We start from the raw sequence: 21,091 nt of genomic DNA on the forward strand, positions 1-21,091 counted from the left end.
TTTCTTTCTTTCTTTCCAGTGAGTCCTTTATGGTTGATTGCCGCAGAGTAAGCTCGGCACTTATTTTATGGGTCAGAGAGTTATTAAGCCCATGTAAACAACGGGCTAATAACCCATAAGTCCTCTTAGGACCACGCCACTAGTTTAATGGTTTATGCATAAATTCCTTTTAAGAAAAAATGCTATGGATTCATATTTGTAAAGCTAGAAAAACAATAGTTAGGAAAAAAATTTGTAACGACCCTTCTTTGAAAAAATAAACTATCAAATTGCTCGTCAAAATTACCTATCTCTACTCTTAACAGAATTTTTTTTAAATTATAACCATCAATTATTAAAAATAGTAGTTGTCGCCCATGGTCCTAAAACCTTTGGTTCAAATTTTATGATAGTAAATTGTAGATTTCCCAAATATAATATATTTATCCAACTACTTATTAAAATCGAGAGTAGTTTGGTAAACGATTTAAAAATAACAGTATTTGTTAAAGCACTGTTATTTACTTTATGGCAAAAAAAGTCCTTTATTTTGCAACTTGTAGCATGCAAAGTGCACAGCCTGAGTCAGCAGATACACTTGGCACATGATTGCATAGTAAATAAAGTTTCCCGGATATGAGAGGGAATGGGAGATTTGAAGAGGAAAGGAAAAGAGGAAAATAATAAAACAAATTGATGACAAGCACTCATAAAAGTTCCTTTGTGGATCTAAAGTTGGGAAGGAAATAGGCTGAACCCACATAGGGGCCAATCACTTGGTTTGTTTAAATTTTGGTATGAGCTATTTAATAAATAGAATAGATTTGAGTTTTTTAAAAAAGCTCACTCAATTAAATAGGTTAGACTTGAGTTTATAAAAAAACTTATTAAGTTTCATAGATTAGTCTGTTAATTTATTTATATATAATAAAAAATTAATATGTGTATTGTATTTTTATATTTAATATCCTAATAAGCTGATAGATTATATTAGACTTTTAAAAAAGACAAATCAAACTTAAAAAAAAGTCTTTTGATAGATTAATAAATCAAACTAAACCTTAATTTTTAATAACAGGTTAAACTTATTTATGCAAAACTTGATTTATTTTGATCTATTTTTACTCCTAATTTAAAGTCATTCAAACAACATAATCGTACTATGTTTTGTAATGTTACCAAATACATAAAATTAAGAGATTTGATTGAGATTAGAACTAACACTTAATTAAAAAAACACGGTTTAAGATTAAAACGCCAAGTTAATAGAAGAGAACCAAATTTTGGTAAACATCAAGAAGGAAAATAGTTAATGACTAAAACTTCACCTAAAATAACAGCTCAAGATAACAATCAGTAATAGAAGATTAATCACTAAGAACCCAATGATCTACTCTGCAAACCAACTCCTTCTCCAATCTCAAATCTTGATGCTTTGTGGATCCCTTGGAAATATCAATCTCAATTAAATTTTCATCCTCATTCATCTCATTAATTTCTGCCAAGAGCTCTGTGAGACCTTGCTGCTTGAAAATGGATTCTGGCAAGAACTCTGGAAAGTGGTTGTTTGGAAGCTTGATTTCAATCAAGCCATCCTCCTCCCCATCAACATCATAATCAAAGACCAAGCTATCAGATATATCAAGATTTTGATTTCTATTGCGATGAATCTCAATACTTTCTTCATCCATGGTTGAGCTAGCAGTGCTTTCACTATCTGATGGAAGTGAAGAATCTGACTGTGGATCAGCTTGTTGCTCATACTTCCGAGCACTGAGTTCAAAACTTGTATCCATGATATTGCTGCTTTCACAATCTAATGGAAATGAGGACTCTGAGTGTGCTTCAGCTTGCCTCTCAGAAGTTTCATTTTGTTGGACAGTAACATCTCCCAATGAAGGCTGTAACTCCAAATTCTGCTGGTTATCTTGGACAAGATTTTCATGTAGGGACCCTTTTTTCTTTGCCAGTGTGACAAGAAACAAGGTAGATAGAAGAGCAATCAGTAGTGTAAGAAGGGAAGGAAAGGATTCAGAAACTGAAAAGAAAAAGGAAATTGAAAATAGAAGGACAAGAACTAGAATGATTGGTAAGAAACTGGCAAAATAACAACACAGATTGTGACAGATTTGTTGCTTAGTTACTTTCACCATGATCATTCACTAGAATGAACTTGTTGTGTCAAAGCCAAACCAAATGCAAAGATCCAACTCACCCAACAAAGACGGCAAGAAGTACTGTTGAAAAGGAGAAGAAGATCACTGGGAAAGACTACAAAGAAGTGGCTGAAAATTTGTTCAATCTGTAGTTCTGTACTTCTTTTATGACTTGAAAATACAGATTGTGACACAGCAAAGATAGAGACAATTTTCAATGTGCTACAAAGGAATTTGGGAGAGTCAAAAGAGCCTTTTAAGCTATAAGTTAATGCTGATAACTTTCAGCTCCTACCCTGCTTCCTATTTTGTAATAAACAGTTGCTAAAATGTCAAACAGGCAGCAAAGGAGGGAAAATTATATTTTCAATAAGAAGACTCAAAAGATCATAGCTTGAACCCCAAAGAAAAATATGCTCTTTTTCATCAAACCTGATAAGGGTAACATTTAGTGACATCTGATCCTTGAAAGATCAAGTTCCTTTCCACTGCTGAGCAACTCCACTAGCTAGGAATCCAACTGGCAAGTGTTAACCGAACCGTTTCTTCTATTTTTTTTCCTCTGACACAAAACCTTTTATTATTTACTATCAGCATCTGATTCTCTTGGAGATAGCAAAGGTGTTTATTTTCCAACAATATTTACAACCTCAAAGCCTTGGATTTGTCGAATGCATGTGCCAGACATATCTGACCCCTCCCCCACACATGCCAAGATACCGTACCCAAGAAAACAAACTTCATCAAAAGAGAACTAAAGAACAAGAAGGGCCTTGCTTCTCCCTCTATTTTACTGACAACCAAACAAAACCTCACAGAAACTCTATACCAAATCAGGAAAAAACAACAAATTTCTCAAAACAACACTTCTTTGTGGGAGTTCTTTTGTTGAGACACTTTCTTAGTATGACATTTCCCCATCACATACATCAAAGAAACGTTTGAATTCATATTAGTTTTTTTTTTTTTTTGGTAGCGATGAAAGGATTCGAGTGTGATGGCAGGTAGACAAAACTTTGCTCCTACAATTACAATTCTTAATTAACAAAGGCACATTAAGTAATCAATATTATGTAATAATGACCCACTTTCTATTATTGTTTAGGCTCTTGCTGAGCCATGAAGAAGTAATTGTTCTCAAGTCCTTTTTTGCTTCTGCATGTCATGCTCATGCAGGCTTTAATGGAGTAGAGGCCCCATTACAGATGTCTAAAACTACATCGTTAGGTATTCTCCATTACTATATATCCTGTTCCACACTAGGTAACATATCAGCTACTAGGATAATTTAGTTACAGTTGCCAATTGTTACAAGGTTTCAAGAGCTTGCGTAAGGAAGACGTAGTAGATTTTGTTTTTAATTAGATCGATCTAAAACTACTACTTCTTGTATTTACTGAAGAAGACTCTTTTTATTTATATGTGGCTATTTTTTATGAAGCAGAAAATTAATTAATACATTTCTTAATTACTATTTTATAGCAAGATGGTGTTGATGTTAGTTTTTTTTATTCATAAATGTTAATTTGTTAGTTTTATTAAAAATATCCATTCAAATCCACAATCTTTTATTCCTTTCTTTTTCTTTTTTAACTTTTTGTTCAACCTTATATCTCTTTATGCTATGGTTAGTGTGATTATGTATGCATTACACATGCTATGCTGTTAAGCGTGTCAGTAATTTAAAAAATAAATCAGCAAAACTTTGGACAGTGTTAGAAATACTGTTTTGTGATGGATAATGGTCAAACAATTAATTTTATGACGTGTCAGATTGTAATAATATTGAAATATTCTGTCCCATGAGTATATCAAATCTTGGTGAATAATTCAAGTTTTAAATGGCGACTGATTAATAATGTACCATATGCATAGGTGACACGCAATTACTCAAGGTGGGTACAAGCATATATCTCATGTTTAAGCAAAAAATTGGTAAGAGACTTCAATTCGTATTATCTTTTTATTGATTTCTTAAAAAACATTTGCAATTACATATCACAAACAACATGTGAATGTCCCTGTCTGATTTTTTTTATCCCTTTTCTACCTTCTTGTATACAATTAGCCTGAATCCTCTTTCATAATCATTAGCTCGTGCCTAACAAGAAATGATGTTAATATGAGAAATGAAAGAGAACAACAGACAAGAAATGATGTTAATGTGAGAAATGAAAGAGAACAACATACAAGAAAGTCGGGAAACAGAGGCCATTCACAAAAAGACATCTCAAGTGCCAAGTGCTTTCTCGTGACTTTCATTGTGTTTCTTGGTGGAAAATCTTGTTGATTATTATACCTTATTCGGAGTTGTCAAACATAAGATGATTAAAGGTGGTAAAATTCTTTCTAATTAATAAGTTTTAACACATGGATTCTTTAGATTCATATTAAGGGTATAAGTTAACTTAAAACAATTCACTCTTAATTAGTTTTCCTTGTCACTTTATATCACATCACTTATTAATTTAATACATAAAATTGGCATTTCTTATACCCCCCCTCCCCCCAAAGAGTTATATTTTAATTATATATATATATATATATATATATATATATATATATATATATATATATATATTTAACCTCTGCATATAAATTCATGTTCCAGTATCCACTGAGTCAAAACTACCCTTCAATCTTTAAAGAATCCTGTCCCAAAATCAGTGGGCCAATGTAGGCCCACGATCAAAGCAAACAAACGTGCACAGAGAAACCCTAGAGTTAGGGTTTAATTGCCCTCTCAATTTCCACCACGAGAAAGTATCTTTCTCTAATTTGATTGATTTTTTGTGTTTTATTCCATCGAGATTTGTGTTGGTGAAATTTTGCTGCTATCTCTTCAATCGGCTTTATTGTCCACTATACGTTCAAATCCATGATTGTTAGGATGGATCCCTCTCATCATATTGAACAACAAGAAGACGACGAGTGGGGTATGTCATTTTTTCCTTCAATTTCGTCTCTTTTCTTTTCTCTTTTGATCTTTGGATGACCAAACTGGAACAGAGAAGGGGAAAATTAGGATCTTTTGTGTTGTTTTTTTTATTTATTTATTTGTTTCTGCATTAGTCTCAGATTGAATTTTGTTGATTTATTGCATATATGAGGATCTCATTTGATTTTGACAAGGATTGGTTATTAATTAATTCACTGCTATTGTTTGTGGGTTTGTCATGTTATCTGGATTTTATTTTCCGGAGATATTGATTGTGGCGCTCGGTGCTTCACATCCGTGTGTAATGCATATTGTTCTAGCTTAATTTGATATCCAGCTGATTCAATTTTTAACACTGTTTGATTTTCATGTAAATTATAGGTATTTATTTAGGGTAGGAATCATAATGTCCTAGCATACAGAGAATTTATCACTGATATAGGTTTGCTATCACATGTTGACATGTTTATGTCTATACTTATTCATAAATATGTTTCAGTTTTGAAAATGAAAAGTATGTGACTGTTCCGAGTTTTATACTTTCTGACCAGGAGATAGTTGTTTCTTTCTATTTAGCAATGTTGGGATGGCTTCTTTGGGAACAAAAAATGCTTTTTGCTTTTGATGTTGAATGGTTCGACTTTTTTTTGTTGTTGTAGACACTGAAGGATTTGTGATTCCAAGTTTGGGAATTGAAGACTCAGATCAAGATAAACCTCATGTTCTTGATATAGAATCTTCTGATTCTGCATCAAAGGTCAGTTAAAGAGAATTTTCTAATATTAAATACGATATAATTTTCAGGTTTTAGATGTTGATAATGGCTAGGAAGACGACAATGTATATGCTAACTATATTTGTTTGTGTTCTAGGCTAAGAAGGATGAAAACATCTATTTGGGTCCGCATGGAGCGCATCCTTCACTAGCAAAGCAGCAAGAGCTAAATTCATCTAACCGGAAGCAGAAGTTCAAGCAAAAGCTGAAAGAAGCTGACAAGAGAATTAGTGGGACGGGTAGGGAGAATAAGGTGGATAACCTGAGGGAGCTTGTGGGTGGGGGAAAATTAAGTGTCAACAATGCAAAGGAATCTCCCAAGGACTGGTTAGATCCACATTGTCAAGAATCTGAGTTTGAGAGGAGGTAATGCCCTCCACATACATTTGGTATTATAGAAATGACATGGGAGATTTTGGTTTTTTTGATCTGTTGTATTCCTGGAGATGCTCCACTTAAGCACCTTTTGTTACATAGTTTGATGTCATCTCTTGAGACCCAAGTCTAAGCTTATTTACTCTAAAGTTTATTTACTCTGACAATAAATTTATCAATCAGTCGTTTGTATCTCGGAGTAAACCATGCTCTTTGTGGGAATCGGAGACTTACTATCTCAATGAATGCAATAACTAAACTTGTTAGTTTGAGATGTTCCAAATATAAGCCTATTGGAACAGTAGTTATTGTTATTCATTCAACAAGAATTAAAGGTTAAATGAACAATAATCACATGAAAATTCTTTTTGGTACAGTTACTAAATTTTGAGTGAACCTCGACTGTACAAATTGTAATTATTACTGATTAAAAAATTATATAGTTTTCAATAAAGAGAACCTAAATTATGCACTCAATGCACATTCACAATATTTGTTAAAAAAAATGTACATTTACAATATCATTCATAAACTATAAACTATTATGTATCCATAATTTTTTAAAATTTTATAATAATTAAGATGATTTCTTATTGATTTCCAATGCAAGTTTTTATATTAACCATTAAACTCCAATTTGACTTTTATGTCATCACAATATATATTTTAATTGTCCAACTTCAATAATTTATGCATTTTCCACGCTCTTAAACTTTTTTTCAATTCATTATATGATTGTATTGGACACTTGAATTATTGGTTTGTATTCGAAGATTTTTGCCGTGCACTATTTCCAGCTTCATTAATTTCAAAACGAAGACCGCAGGCCTAATTCATCCCCGTACTGAAATAGTTAGAGTTGAATATATTTATAGTTCACAACAATTTGGTCATCTTGGCCTAGTTAATAAATCAATAAACCATGAAAGACTAACAAAGAATGAGCCATGTAATATCCCCAAAACATTGTATTAATAAGTGTAATATCTTCTATATCAATAACTACAACACCCTCAGTTCTAACTTCTAGGTGGCCACTCTCATCCAAGGCAGTGGCATTAAAATTTTAAACTCTGAAGAAACCTTCTCACTTGACGCCTAAGAACTCCAAACCAATTGCTTTCGGTGTCAAACCAAGCTGAGACAAGTATTCAGCATCATAGAATTTGCTCAAATGTCTCATTCCACTGTCGCAGAGAATGGTTACAATTGTGTGACCAGTGCCAATTGCTTGCGCTACTCTAACTGCTCCAACACAGTTCATTGCAGAAGAACTCCCAAGGAAGAGACCATCGTTCTTCAAAAGAAACCTGATACATCCAAAACAACAGTTGGTGAAACATTCAGTCTGGCATCACTTCATTTCATCATTTCTTCTAGTTTGACACAAAAGAACAAAAAACCGCTAAAAATAAGAAAAGTAGGATGGTTTACAAAAGAGTAAGCAACAACCTAGACATTTCAACAGCTTCCCTATCGGTGCCTCTAAAGGCCCCATCAAGTTTTGCCATTGCAAAATTCCTTGTTATCCTGTTAATTCCAATTCCTTCTGTTATAGTGTCAAATGGATTCTTGAGTCTTCTTCCTTCTGCCTCCTCTTTGGTGTACATCACTCCCCTAGTTACCTTATTAAACAAACCAGAGCCAGGAGGATCTAAGAGGAAGCACTTGATGTTTGGATTCTTTTCCTGTTGAACATAGAACCAGAAATAACTCAGATAACTTTCACACTCAAAATGAGAACATCTACAACCTGGAGGAAGGGGGGATGTGGTGAACCTGAAGAAACTTAGAAACACCAGCCACAGTACCACCGGTACCCGCTGCTGCAACAAATGCATCTAACTTTCCATTGGTCTGTTCCCAAATCTCAGGCCCTGTACCCTCATAATGGGCCCTGAAGTTCGCTAGGTTCTCAAACTGATCAGCAAAAAAGCCACCTTGACAATCTTCAGGAAACAGAGAGCTGTAATTGCATCCATTAGATTCATAACCATTTATTTTCTCGGTGTCCTCCTTGCCATTCAATTGTTGTGAATTTCTACGCTTCAATGCAAACTCATTTGCTTCAGATGCCCGTCTTCTTGCAATATTGACAAAATGGTCTTTGTGGGTGATGGACACCGGTCTCACTCTTTCAACAGTTGCCCCAAGGGCTTCAAGTATTTGAGACTGAAGGTTGATTCACGCAAGCCAATCATCAATTGTACACAAAATCTTAGAGGTTTATGGCTAGATTTCATAACAGAATTTACATGATTACATTACAATCATTATAAAATACCTTCTCAATGGCAGCATCATCTGGTATAACCACATGGGTCCTGCACCCGTAGGCAGGAGCAACAGTGGCAATGCTAATGGCAGTGCTTCCAGCACTCCCTTCAGTGACTATTCCACCTGGACGTAGCTGGCCAGATTCTAGAGCCTGCGCAATCAATCATAGGGACAATCTTAAGGCTGATACTGTTATGACTTAAGCATAAGAGGAAAGTCCAACTCAAAAGACTAGTTCATCAGGTTGGAGAGCCTCATGACTTAAATATCACATTAAACTTCTTATTCTACATGATGTAGAACTCATAATTTATATCATGTGTGTTATCAAGCAGATTCCAGATATCTTCATATCATGCAGCAAGTTGTGCATATCATGTAAGTATTTAAGTAAACATAGCATATGCTTAGGTGAAAATAACATAATTGAGGCAATTATATTTAGAGTGATTGTATAGGTGGTACATGTATATGTATATCAGAATGAGAATGAATGAATAATTGACATTCCATCCCAGAGAAAGCAATTCTGATAATTGTATGAAAAACAGTGAATAATAGAAGATGTGAGAGCAGTTGTTTAACCTCTTGAATAATTTGAACAGCAACGCGGTCTTTGACGCTGCCTCCGGGGTTTAAGAACTCGCACTTGCCGAGAATCTGAAGAGAAATAAAAATAGGTTGAGAGTAGAATTGGAAAAGAGAATGGAAGTGAAGTGATCATAGAGAACATAGTTACTTGGCAACCAGTGGCGGCGGAGAGGCTGTTGATCCGAATCAAAGGAGTGTTGCCTATGGCGTCCACCAGTCCCTTCTTCTTCTTCCTGGATTCCTTCTTCTTCTTCTTCTTCTTTTTCGAGATGAAATAAGTGGTGAGAGCGACTGAGATGAAGATGACAGCACCAACACCAACGCTGCCTGTGCTTCTCGCTGCCACAGCCGCCATTTCCACCCTCTCACTGTCTCGCCACTACCCTCATTCCCAACCCATCTAAGTTATTGGGCCTCCCTTTTCTGCTGGCCCACTTAATTTCAAATCTTAAAGGGAGTTCATATGCTTAATTTCAAATCGTAGATAACAACTAGACAACTTTAACCTATGCTTAATTTTTATAATAATTTGAATTTTTTTTTTAGAAAATAAAAGTCTTCTACCACATAAGATTCTGAAAAAAAAAATCTCTTCTTTTTTTTATTATTTACGAAAAAATCCTTTTTAGAAAATTAAATATAAAACTTTAAACAATTCTAAAAGGAAATTTAAAAACATTTTTGGGGGTCAAATTGATCCAATCTTTACTTTTATAATTTTTGTGCACTATTAATAGTTGCTCAACAATGAATAATAGCACAAATTTTCATCTGTTACTCGGGACTAAGTATTAACCTCATAAAGCTTTCGTAAAAAAAAACGTTTAAAGCTAAATTTTTAATTTTTGGATATTGTGTTATTTGTATGAAATATTTATTTATCAATTTTTTTGATAATTTAATCTCTTCGAACAACCTAATTGGAAATCTTGTTTAGTTTATTCCTCGTACCAATAACTTTCCTGATTCCTTTCTAATATTTTACGATCGAGTTGGATGAAAGATACTTATTCACCTTTTAAAATCCTACTACTAAAATTCATCCTTTAGACCTTCACATCGAAATTATCTCTATGACGAAAAAGTCTTTTACATATCATTTCCTTACTAATTGTACTATTTAATCATCAAGGTTACAAGTTTTCAAAATTAGTGCATGTTTAGATAAATTTATTTTGAATAAATAACTTTTTGTTTTGTTTCAAACCAATATGTGATCAAAACACAATAGGATCAAGCAAGTTACTATACTTAGAGTGCGTATTTGGATATATGTTTATTTGACTTGATTTTAAGTAAATGCGAGTATGCAGTAACGTGAGTTTTGTTTTAATAAAAAAATGTGCTCTGCCTTGCTATTCATTGGGACAAAATTAACATTAAGGAAGAGTGGATTTTGAACCAATTTTATGACTCTAGTCAAACTTGATTCAAAAATTACTTTCAAATGCTTCAAGGAGACTTAAGTCCACAATTTAGAATTATGTTTTCAATAAACATCCAAATATCTTGGTTAATGCAAAAGTCATGTTTGGTCCATAAACTTAAATAATGTCTTATAAGCGTTAATTCAAACATGCTTTTAGTGCATGTTTGGAATAATTTTTGCAATGTGGATTATTATTCTCTTTCCACATTCATCTAAAGCAAAATCAAGTAGCTTATGCATCATTTATGTGAATTTTGGAATGAACATGATGTTATAACATATTCCAAACACACTATTAAACTACTCTAATAACGTGATTTTGGTAATTAATTATACAAAAGTGATTTGTCAAAGACACTTTTGTTAGCTATTATTTATGAACAATAAAAAAATAATAAAAATTTCTTTTGTTTTCAAAAAAATTAAAAGTATAAAATAATTGACAAAAGAGAGAAAAGGAGCAATAAAAATATATTTAATTTTTGTTCATGTAATGATGATAAGATTGGACTTGTATTTATATTAACAAAAATTGAAGAAATAATAAAATTTTGTTCATGACCTAGTTTTGCTGGCACAATCCAAATGCATTGATGTAACACATTCTCAATTTTTTTGTGTTAACACCCACCCAAAAAAATTACATCTAATAACCTCCGAATCCGTGCCCCGAGCTCATTCTACTTGATCGAAGAAAAAGTGTAAACTAAGGAGGAGGATAGTGTGTTTTGAATTGAATGTTCCGAGTTCATCTATGTATATTAAGCTGTAAAATACAAAAGACTCTGAACTGAAGTGTAAACTTTTAAGCTTATATACTTACATGATATGTATAAGAAGCTCCTTGATCAAGTAGTCAATAATTCGATAGCATGAGACTGACCAATAAACGCCTATCCGTTCAAGAAATTTCAGATTTTCCATCCTCATCAAAGCTCTGGTGTGGTGTGCATTACGTGATCAAAGTGGAAAATAAGAACACTCTGCACCAACTTGGTGCAATGTAATGTTTTAGTCTAAGATGACTGAGCAAGAGTTATATCAGAAGTTGATAGTGTGCCAGAATCATCAACATCAAGCTGTTCAAACTCCTGCATCACAAGTGATATATCTTCTTGACTAATCTTCCCCATCTCTTTGAGCTTATAAATAACGAATTCCGCAGCCCTATGAGAAACAAAACAAAAGACATAAAAATGAATGAAGACATGTTTATAATTGATAGTATAACAATATATATGACTTTGAAAGAATGTTCAACTAACCTCACAGTCCCATCCACATCAAGATCTGCAGCCTCCAAATCTGAATTGGTCACTTTCCTTGTAAGTACCCACTTGACAAGTTCCTTTTGTCTGATTTCAGTGTTTAGCTCAGCAATGTAGAGGAAAAGCTGAGCTAAAGTAATAGTACCTGTCAATATCCAAAACACAGCAAATATTCTTCCTGCTTGAGTTGAGAAACTTTGATCCCCATAACCCAGGGTTGTAATTGTAGAACAAACACAGTAGAATGCATCAATAACATCCAATTTCTCAACTGTGACCAAAAAAATTGTCCCGGCGATGATGAGAATAAAAAGAAGGAAAAAGACTATAAATAATTTGTATCTTGTTTTATTGGTCTCAACCTCCCTTAAAATTTCAGTTGAACCAACTTTTTGGTGCATGCGCATGGCTTTAACTAGCAAAATTTCCTGTTTCTCAACTAAGTAGTCTGCTGCTTTGCTTACAATTAGTCCAATCAATGCCATCCCAGAGAAAACAAAAGCACATGCAAGTAGTTTTGTAAGGTGGCTATTTGGCACAAGGTCTCCATATCCAACAGTTGTCATTGTCACAATTGTAAAGTACAAAGCATCAAGAATTCCATCTGTTTTCTGCCCCTTAATCTGGTTCCGGACAAGGTAGAAGATTAAAGCACCAACACCTAAATAGACTGCAAGGTAGATAGCCACTCTTTTAAAGCTTGGATGTAAATTCTGGAATATGGACGCACTATGGGGAATTGATTCATTGCCATTTGTCTCAGTAGGAACAATTTCTGCGTGAGGAGCACTTCTAAAACGGAGGAGGCTTCTCTTGTTTAGCTGCTGTTCAGTCTTTTGAGTCGCATCAAGTGATACCCACAGCAAGGGCTCCTTTACACCATTGTTGGCCATATAGGCTCCTTTACCCACAGCAGAGGAATTTAGAAAACAAGGATCTGCAATATAGGACCTGATTCAATTGCAAAACAGTTCAAACTAGCAACATCAGTCAAATAAGAAATGGATGTAAATGAACATCCATAAGCCATTATTAGACTTTTAAGTATTTAAATGATGAAGCATGAAACATAAATTCATCCAAAGAGCTTTCACAAAAAAATAAACTAGTATGCTCAAATATATACTATAATAGGTGCCAGAGATCAATCCAAGTTCTACTTCGAGCTTACCACCACAAATGCAAAATGAAATCGTTTGGATCATCACCTACAACTGATACGAGCCATATGGATCTCCTCAATTGTGTGCCTTCATTTAAAGAAAAGGCAGAAAATGCATCCATTTCTTCTGAGCTAGTGACTTTGTAAGCAAAATAACTAATAGGCCATAAAAGTAGCATAATAGCATTGAAATACAATGACTTTGCCCATTATGCGCTACATGCCAAAAAAAAAATCATAGAGCAAACGCAACTAGTGAACTAGGACTTCCTATTTACCTCTCAATTTCTTAACTCCAAATTCAAATCCATTCAAGTTCTAATGAAACTTACATCAGCTTAATCATATTGAACATTCCCAGTTTAGTTCTCATTACAAAAAAAATAGAATAAAAGGGCCATTAGTCATCTAACAGAATTTCACCATGACAAGTATTTTCCTCTATTCAGGGGCAATCCTCCAAGACAAAAATGTTACCAACAACAGTGACCCAAAATTACACAAACAAGTCGGGGTGTATGCCTTCAAAATCGCAACTTGCAAGAGCCATCCGAAAGAAATGAAATATGGTTCAAGATCACAATCTAAAAGTTAAAAAAAAAAAACTCCGTGACTAAGACTTAAGACAATAATGATGCATCAAATTTTGGAGAAACTAAATTAACAAAGTGGATCAGAGTTGAGGACAACAGTTAATACTTAAAGGTTGATCATGTGAAAGACTTATCCAACTGCAGTTCATGTCAAGGAGCATTAAATTTCCAGAAATAGCAACAGTGCTACACAAGTTCAATCTAAGACACATTTTTTACAGAGAATAAATCAGAAAAATTTAAAGGTCATGGATGACTAATCAATAGGAAGTTAACAGGCAAAAGAGAATTCAAACGAAACAATAAGCAGTGGAAATTCCAATCAATTATGAATCGAGCTAGTAAGAGAAAGACATGTGTTGAACTAAGAAGCCAAGAGGAAAGCAAACCCATCACAATAACAACAAATGTAATTCGTAATTGCGAGGAAAGTTCTAACCTTTGAAGTGGTTTGTTGTTGTTGCTGAAGGAGATGAGATATGAGTATGGCAAAGGCTTCTGAAAGCTTGTGATTCAATGCAAGTGATCCCATATGATCTAGCTTCTCCATAATTAATCATGAATCAATTCCGCGTTAAAGAGATTTTGTTTATTTAATATATAAATAAATAAATTATTTGAAAAGGACAAAAAATAAGTTCCATATATGCGCCCCACTTGGCAGTTGTTCTTTCGAGTTTCAACCATATTTTGACTTCTTTTTTAAGGCTTGTTGTCGGAAAAGAAAAACGACATGGTTTCCCATTTATTCATGGATGACTGCCGACTATAAATTGTTTAATTAAATTTTATTTAACAGTAAGATTTTATTAAATGATATTTATTTTAAGAATTTAATAATAAAAATTATTAAAATGAGACAAAAGGAACCTATTTAGATAAGACACACTAAAAGATTTATTAAAATAAGTATAAAAAAGCCACTGAATACTCTGAACTAATAACATGCTAATAAAATAATTAAAAATTATAATCTTTTCAATATATATATATATATAGTCTTTTCAAAAATTTGATGATAATCATGTTACTATTTTAGATTTTACATTTACAACTCATCTGCCTAATGTATATATATTTTTAAACATATTTTGAAGAATACCAACTTAGGACTAAGAAGTTTTAGGACTCATGTTTGAAATAGTTATTCAGTGTTGTGTTCACATATGTTTGCAATTTTCTATAATTAATTAATTATGATTAAAAGATTGTTGAATAGTTTGTCAAATGAATTGTAATTGTATTTTTAATCAATATTTTTATATTCATTATTTTTATAATCAGTTAAAATACAGCTGATCGATACAAATAAATGCACATATAGAGCACCTCTATCACAAAGTGTTAAATAGAAATAACTCTGTCAAAAGCCCATTTTAGTAGATTTGACCATTAGAGAGCAACCATAGGATGAGAGAGAAAATGTTTGAGTTGCTTTGGTCCCTTGGATAGCAACTGTTCTCTACAAAAAAGTGAGGCCCAAAATTTTTATTTTGAATAATTAGAGATAGAAAATATAGAAGAGTAAGGTATTTCGGGACATGGACTTCGATAATGGATAATGTCTAGCCCCAACTCTATCCAATCTCTTTTCATTTCTATATGGTGGGTCTTTCTTTCTCCATTTTTTTTCGTGTTTCTCCTTTTGATTTTTGTTTTGTTGCAACAACAATGGCCAACGGGGCATGAGATGATCTAATTTGGGTATATTGTGAGATACATTAAAAAAAATGGTTAACTTTTTTATTTTTAAAGTTAAAAAGATAATGATATCAAAGAAAAATAGGAAAAGCTATAAAATATTAGTATTAGATACAGTAATTAATAACCCAAGTCCCAAGTGAGTTGCTTAAATAGAAATGTTGTTTCATACAAAGCAAAATAAAGCTATGTATATAAAATATGAGAAAATAGCCGATTACTATATTGATGGATTCACAACTACACTAATTGATCCTAATTAGTAAAGTTAAAATGAAAGTCTAAAAAAATTTTATTTGTATTTAGGTAGATGAATATATATTTTATTAATAAAAGAAGCTAAGAAAATTGATTTAAAAAGATTATGAGAAAAATGATAATTTAAGTCGGCTGAAAATCAAATCAAACAAGAGAAAAAATTTAAATAAGAATTTAAATTAATTAATTAAGGACAGAAAAGATGAGAATAATATTCCCACTTCTATTGTAAAATAATATTTTTCAACGTTACCCCTAAAATTTACCATGCAAATGGGTGAAAGCCACAAGTAATAATATTAAGCACAAGAAAGAATAATCCAAATCTAATGTTATTAAGTAGATATGAAGCTAAATTACATCAAGAGTAATTGACAGCCAAATTTCTAATAAAGGGGTTTAACCTCTCATTGTCATGAAGACTTTACAATTACAAAGAGAAAAATATTGAATAAAGGAAGAAAAAATAAGAAAAAGAATGAAAGGAAGAAACAACTTCTAATGTTTACTTCTCATTCTTCTCATATTTTCTGTGTCTTCTCATTCTTATCTCCTCTTCTTAATTAGTCTTTTTTTTTTTAATTATCCATGTTTTCCTTACCTAGTATGTTTTTCTTAATTATTTTGAATTCATCAATTAACTTGCTTTACTTAATTAGTTTTACTTTTCTTAATTATTTCCATATTTCTGAATTATCTTGTTAATTTAATAATTATTTACTCAAAAAGAAAAAATTAAAAGAGAAAAATTATAAATTTTTATATAATTTAACACTAAAATATACTCCATAATTGAGTGTGAATCTGGTAATTTTTTAAAAGTATCCTTGGGCATTTACATTCTTAGGCGTGCCTTACTTAACAAAGTATGGTACATTGATTATTGAACGATATAGTGGTCGTAACTTCGTAAGTGTGCAACGTAAGTGTTATACAAATAATTATTTAACTCCAAAAAATGTTATACATATAATATCCCTCTTATTAAAATACAAAAGTTGTGGATGCACGTAAGTGTGCAACACAAGTTAGAAAAAAAAAAATCCAAATCAGTTTTCCGAGATATACTTAAGTTGGCCTTTTAACATGCTTTGTTAGACTTAAGATGACATATGCAGAGTCTACCGATGCTAGAATTTAGAACATCTCAGAAAACACTAATAGTTACTTTCAAGAGTCCCCCAAAAGATTTGGTGTACACCATGTGTGCACTCCACTTAGATTTCTATTCATGTATTTGCTTTCAAGCGCATTATTGACATGAAATCTGTGATGTAAATCAATTGCAAGCATACACCTCCCATTTCTCATTCTCTTCATGAGATTAACCCTATTTTCTAGGGGCTAAGCCACCGAATTAAAAGACCCCACTTCATTATTTTGAATATATATAGAAATGCATTATTAGTATCGAAGGGACAATCATATCTACTGTCATCATCAATGTGATTTATGCATACAACTTCATATGCTTAGTTTTACACATCAAAAGCGACTTCTTCTAAGCCAACTAATCAATAATTTTATCTGTTATAATTTAATCTGTGAGAAGCATCCTTGCCACACGATATATTGCTCATCTTCCCTTTTTTTATATAACAATATACATGCACTTTTCCTTATATATTCTTCATCTTGGATTTGCTTTTTTTGTATTGTATTAATTATTGCCTTATTTATGCATGCATGAATCGGTACTTTGTACGACACAAGGATAGTAGTTTTTATCTAGAAGGAAGATATATATCTTTAGTTAGACTATACTACTATTATGTAGTTTTTGTCTCGTGAGAGTTAGTCTTAGTCCCACCAAGTTTGGCAGGGTCTTTCCAGACCTCACCCACCTTGATATCCGCTCTACAGAGAGAAATATCAAACAAAAACCTTTCACTTTCGAGACTGACTTCACTTTGGTAGGGAGGATCCACTTGGGACTTAGCTTCATTTGATCAAAATCCATTTAAGGCAGTGAAAATGAAAGGCCCATAGTTTTGTGCCTTATCAGTGTAATGGCATTTATGATTTTTTGGCCATATGTGCCATACCATGTAATTGACCCATATATCATGCGTTGTCCTTGTTGTCTTTATACATGAATAGATTTAGAAACTGGATATTGAGCACAAACGAGTAATCCCTCAGGTTTCAGGCCGTCTAGGACCATATTTCTCCTGGTCCTGGCACAGATATCAGAGAATATCCCAGAGCTGTAACATGGTCTAATGTGTTTGAATTTGAGAAGGGTCCAGAAAATGGTAGTGCTGAGCTAAACTTTCGGGTGAAGTTACATTTTGTGTGGGAATGAAGGTGTCACATCAAGTTTCATTTTTGTTTACAGTGTTATGCAAAAGTGAAACTATAGATAAATCATGGGGGTATCTGGCTGCAAAGAAAAAAGTTATTGCATGCTAAGTTTGATTGATGGATTCTGTTCCTTGCGGATGCATTATGCATATGAAAATATAGGCATTAATATCACTTAATAAACCTGGCTATACTTACCACTCAGAAATTTCACAACAGTGTCTGTTATAGGCTATAATTGTTTACAAAATTAATTTTTGGAGACAAAATGCGTATTTAACACCTAATAAAAGAGAGAAAAATATATAATATGATAAGTGATATAATGTAATAATAAAAAAAGATAAAGAGAAATAATGAATGTTAATGAAATGTTTGAAAAAGTTGAGTGTTCAATAATATCATTCTTCTTGCTCAATTATTTAAGTGCCTTCAACTTCAAGAGTATTATATATGTTACCTATTAACATTAAAGGGCAAATCAAACCAAATGGTGTGTAAATACTTGATAGATAAGTATGTCTCATAAGTATGCGGGTAGAAATAAAATCTTAAGTGTATGAAAGAACATATATTAGAAGATGTTAGCTTTTTAAATGAATTATTAAATCATACCTTGAAGTATTAGTCTATGATTTGCGGAAAGTTTTTCTTTATCGAATTTAGAAAGATTTCCCAAATAAGATTTCTGTATCAATTCTTTGAAACTGAAAGAACTGTGTCAAGTATTGATATATTCCTGGGCCATCTTCCGATTTGATATTTGTGAAACTTCACTTTCATAATAAGGTCGTCTTATGTTGGGTGCATGCAATCATTGACTTGCATTTGCTCCTAGTCCTAGCCACTTTGTGAGACTTATCCGTACGTGCTTCAATCTTTCTAAAGCATAAAATGTGAATTTTCCGTGTTTGATGTAAGTAAAAAGAATAATAACAAAAGGACAGTGCGTTGAGACAAAGTAACGTTCGTTATAGATAAATAACCATTCATAAATGGCTAAACATGCAAGTACTTACAAAAGACCTGGTTTTTGGCATAGTATGCAAGTATCATACTTTATAATTATTATTTTTCCCATAGCTACTATGTGTACTAAAAGTGTTCTTACGAAATTTATACAAACGATCATGGTTTAATATTATTGGAGGGTGTAAAAGGTGGGTTTTTGACAGACATTAACAACGATAGTAAATTGTAGTTTTCATGCATACATCTTCATAATACCTCTTATCACTAACTAAAATTATAGTAGCTCACACAAAAGAAGGAATTTAAATTAAATTACCGTAAAAGTAACTAGATTTTAAGGGGGGCAAAAGCCTCTAATAAACCAAATGGATAAATTAAAATAATAATAACATAAATAATAAAATTGTACAGTTTTGTACTTTGCATTATCTTTCTTAGCTATAAGCCACTACCTAACTGATGGGCTGACCTGTATGAATCAGATTTGTGATCGTGTACCATTTGCTCTGGCTAATAAAATCGCAAATCATGATGAAATTTCGGCTGAAATGTTACAATTTTTTATTATAAAAAAATACAAAATAATGGACCCTATCATCAATCACACGAGTTTTGAGAAAATCTAGTATAGTGGATTAAATAGAATAGGTGAATTATTATAAATCCTCTGATAATTATTTTCAATTCCTATGATAAAAAAAATCACGTGAGTTTTTACATAAAATTTGTTTCCTTTTCACCCTATTTAGATCATATCTTATCATTTAAGAATAACAGTATCCAAATTTATTTCTATTTCGATGCATGACATCATGTTATTAAATCCTAACAGTGTATCGCATAGATTAAATGAGTTTAGTGTAAGGGGATAGTTTTGATTATATCCTCAAACTGTGTCATATATGCGAATTTACTTCATTAACATTGTGATCATGTGCTTGGTTTCTGACTTCAATTTAAACAAAAATTTCATATCCAAAGCCCTTTTTTGCCATCAACATAGGAGAAAAGCAGAGAAATAAAAGACCTAACAAATAACTAGGCCTCCCTAAGAAAGAAAAAAAGGAAGACCATGGTTGTTACTAAATCAAACCATGACTAATTGCCGTTGAGCTTCAATTCTTAGATCTTCCTTCATCTTTCTAATGAAATCTTCAAACTTTTTGTTCAACTCCTCTGTGCTCAACATACAGCTTTCTTCTTCTACATTTTCTTCCTCCTCTTCTATGCTTTCTTCAATCAGAATGTAATCAGTTTCTGACCCTTTATCTTCCTCTTCATCACCTACATCCAATAGTTCAGTTTCTTCATCTAGCTCCTCCTTCTCCTCTTCTTTCAAAACCAAGCTACTTCCTTTTTCTTGTCCTTCATCTACCAAAACGATCTTCTCAATGTTTTCTTGTACTTCTTCTTCAGCACAGTTTTCTATTTCTATTACTTGCTCAACTGCAGTGTTCTGTTCATCAGGCTCACTAGTTTGTTCCTCAGTTTCCACTATCTCCAACATTAGCTCGTTGGCTTCAATAACCCAAAACCGAGATTGTGAACCATCATCTTTAATATATGCAGAAGGCCTATAATCATCACAACAACTAGACCTGGAGAGAGATTTAGTTATACCAACAAAAACAAGGATACCATTGCAAAGTAGAAACATGGAGTTCTTGTCTATGTTGTGTGTATAAAGTTGGAAAGGGAATGCAGAGAGATAGAATTTGAAGTAATATAGGAAAACAAGCAAGGAAGAAGGTGAGAAGATGAAGGAACACACGGATACTGAAACGAATAATTGAGTAAGCTTAACTAGATAGTAAAGAGGTTTTAGGTTGTGAGTCATGGTTGCTATATTTTGGTTTTTAAGTTGATAATCCATAGTGTTTAAAGGAAAGGAAGTGAAATGACACTAGGGAGGGTTGGTGACAGAGGTTCTGTGAGATGGTGTGGTTTGGTGTATGAGGGAGGCCTCTTTATATACAATGGTGATTGGTGGGGTGAGTGATTCTATTTTTTGGGGGGTTTCCAAAAATGCCCTTGGATGGAAAATTATTGTGAGGCAGATGGCATATTAGGCTCACCTGCTCTTTAGAGACTTAGTCAATTGTCATGAAGGGTAGTATCCAGTTGTCAGAGTACTATTTGAAACAAAAATTGACAATTGTTTTCTTCATGTTCACTACATGTCAAGTGGAATTGTTCAAAGTAAGGGCCAGATAGAGAGAAGGAAGCTTAGGAACACAATCACCTCCAAAGTCACCTCCCACTTTAATCCCATAATATAACTGCTCAATGCTTATGTATTGAGTAATTGTGCCT

At 32.8% G+C, this 21,091-nt stretch overlaps 5 protein-coding genes across 7 annotated transcripts; 1 reads left to right on the forward strand and 4 right to left on the reverse strand.

Annotated features, from left to right (window-relative positions):
• Positions 1–1,285: 1,285 nt before the first annotated feature.
• On the reverse strand, positions 1,286–3,155 carry LOC114384397. Its single transcript, XM_028344070.1, has one exon. The coding sequence runs from the start codon at positions 2,136–2,138 to the stop codon at positions 1,347–1,349; it is 792 nt and encodes a 263-aa protein (XP_028199871.1). The 5' UTR covers positions 2,139–3,155; the 3' UTR covers positions 1,286–1,346.
• A 1,596-nt stretch (positions 3,156–4,751) lies between these two features.
• On the forward strand, positions 4,752–6,474 carry LOC114383711. The gene is made up of 3 exons (XM_028343436.1): positions 4,752–5,071; positions 5,733–5,830; positions 5,946–6,474. Exons 1-3 carry the CDS (start codon positions 5,014–5,016, stop codon positions 6,216–6,218), a joined length of 429 nt encoding a protein of 142 aa, XP_028199237.1. The 5' UTR covers positions 4,752–5,013; the 3' UTR covers positions 6,219–6,474.
• Positions 6,475–7,065: 591 nt separating this feature from the next.
• LOC114382935 (cysteine synthase 2) lies at positions 7,066–9,544 on the reverse strand. The gene is made up of 6 exons (XM_028342481.1): positions 9,240–9,544; positions 9,086–9,160; positions 8,508–8,651; positions 8,003–8,395; positions 7,676–7,911; positions 7,066–7,533 (listed from the first exon to the last, which is right to left on the reverse strand). Exons 1-6 carry the CDS (start codon positions 9,444–9,446, stop codon positions 7,311–7,313), a joined length of 1,278 nt encoding a protein of 425 aa, XP_028198282.1. The 5' UTR covers positions 9,447–9,544; the 3' UTR covers positions 7,066–7,310.
• Positions 9,545–11,014: 1,470 nt separating this feature from the next.
• Positions 11,015–14,118, reverse strand: LOC114383472 (two-pore potassium channel 1). Of its 3 annotated transcripts, none has more exons than XM_028343154.1 (4): positions 13,983–14,118; positions 12,960–13,038; positions 11,786–12,739; positions 11,015–11,687 (listed from the first exon to the last, which is right to left on the reverse strand). In XM_028343154.1, the coding sequence occupies exons 1-4, from the start codon at positions 14,101–14,103 to the stop codon at positions 11,537–11,539; spliced, it is 1,305 nt and encodes a 434-aa protein (XP_028198955.1). In that variant the 5' UTR covers positions 14,104–14,118; the 3' UTR covers positions 11,015–11,536. The 3 variants fall into 3 exon arrangements, with proteins under 3 accessions (XP_028198955.1, XP_028198957.1, XP_028198956.1); XM_028343155.1 differs by having other exon boundaries at positions 11,567–11,687; positions 11,934–12,739; XM_028343156.1 differs by lacking the exon at positions 12,960–13,038 and having other exon boundaries at positions 13,983–14,089.
• Positions 14,119–19,720: 5,602 nt separating this feature from the next.
• On the reverse strand, positions 19,721–20,709 carry LOC114384404. Its single transcript, XM_028344076.1, has one exon. It carries the CDS (start codon positions 20,649–20,651, stop codon positions 19,866–19,868), a length of 786 nt encoding a protein of 261 aa, XP_028199877.1. The 5' UTR covers positions 20,652–20,709; the 3' UTR covers positions 19,721–19,865.
• Between the last annotated feature and the right edge of the window lie 382 nt (positions 20,710–21,091).

This window comes from Glycine soja, chromosome 14 (assembly GCF_004193775.1).
Source record: "Glycine soja cultivar W05 chromosome 14, ASM419377v2, whole genome shotgun sequence".
In the NCBI taxonomy this organism is placed as follows: domain Eukaryota; kingdom Viridiplantae; phylum Streptophyta; class Magnoliopsida; order Fabales; family Fabaceae; genus Glycine; species Glycine soja.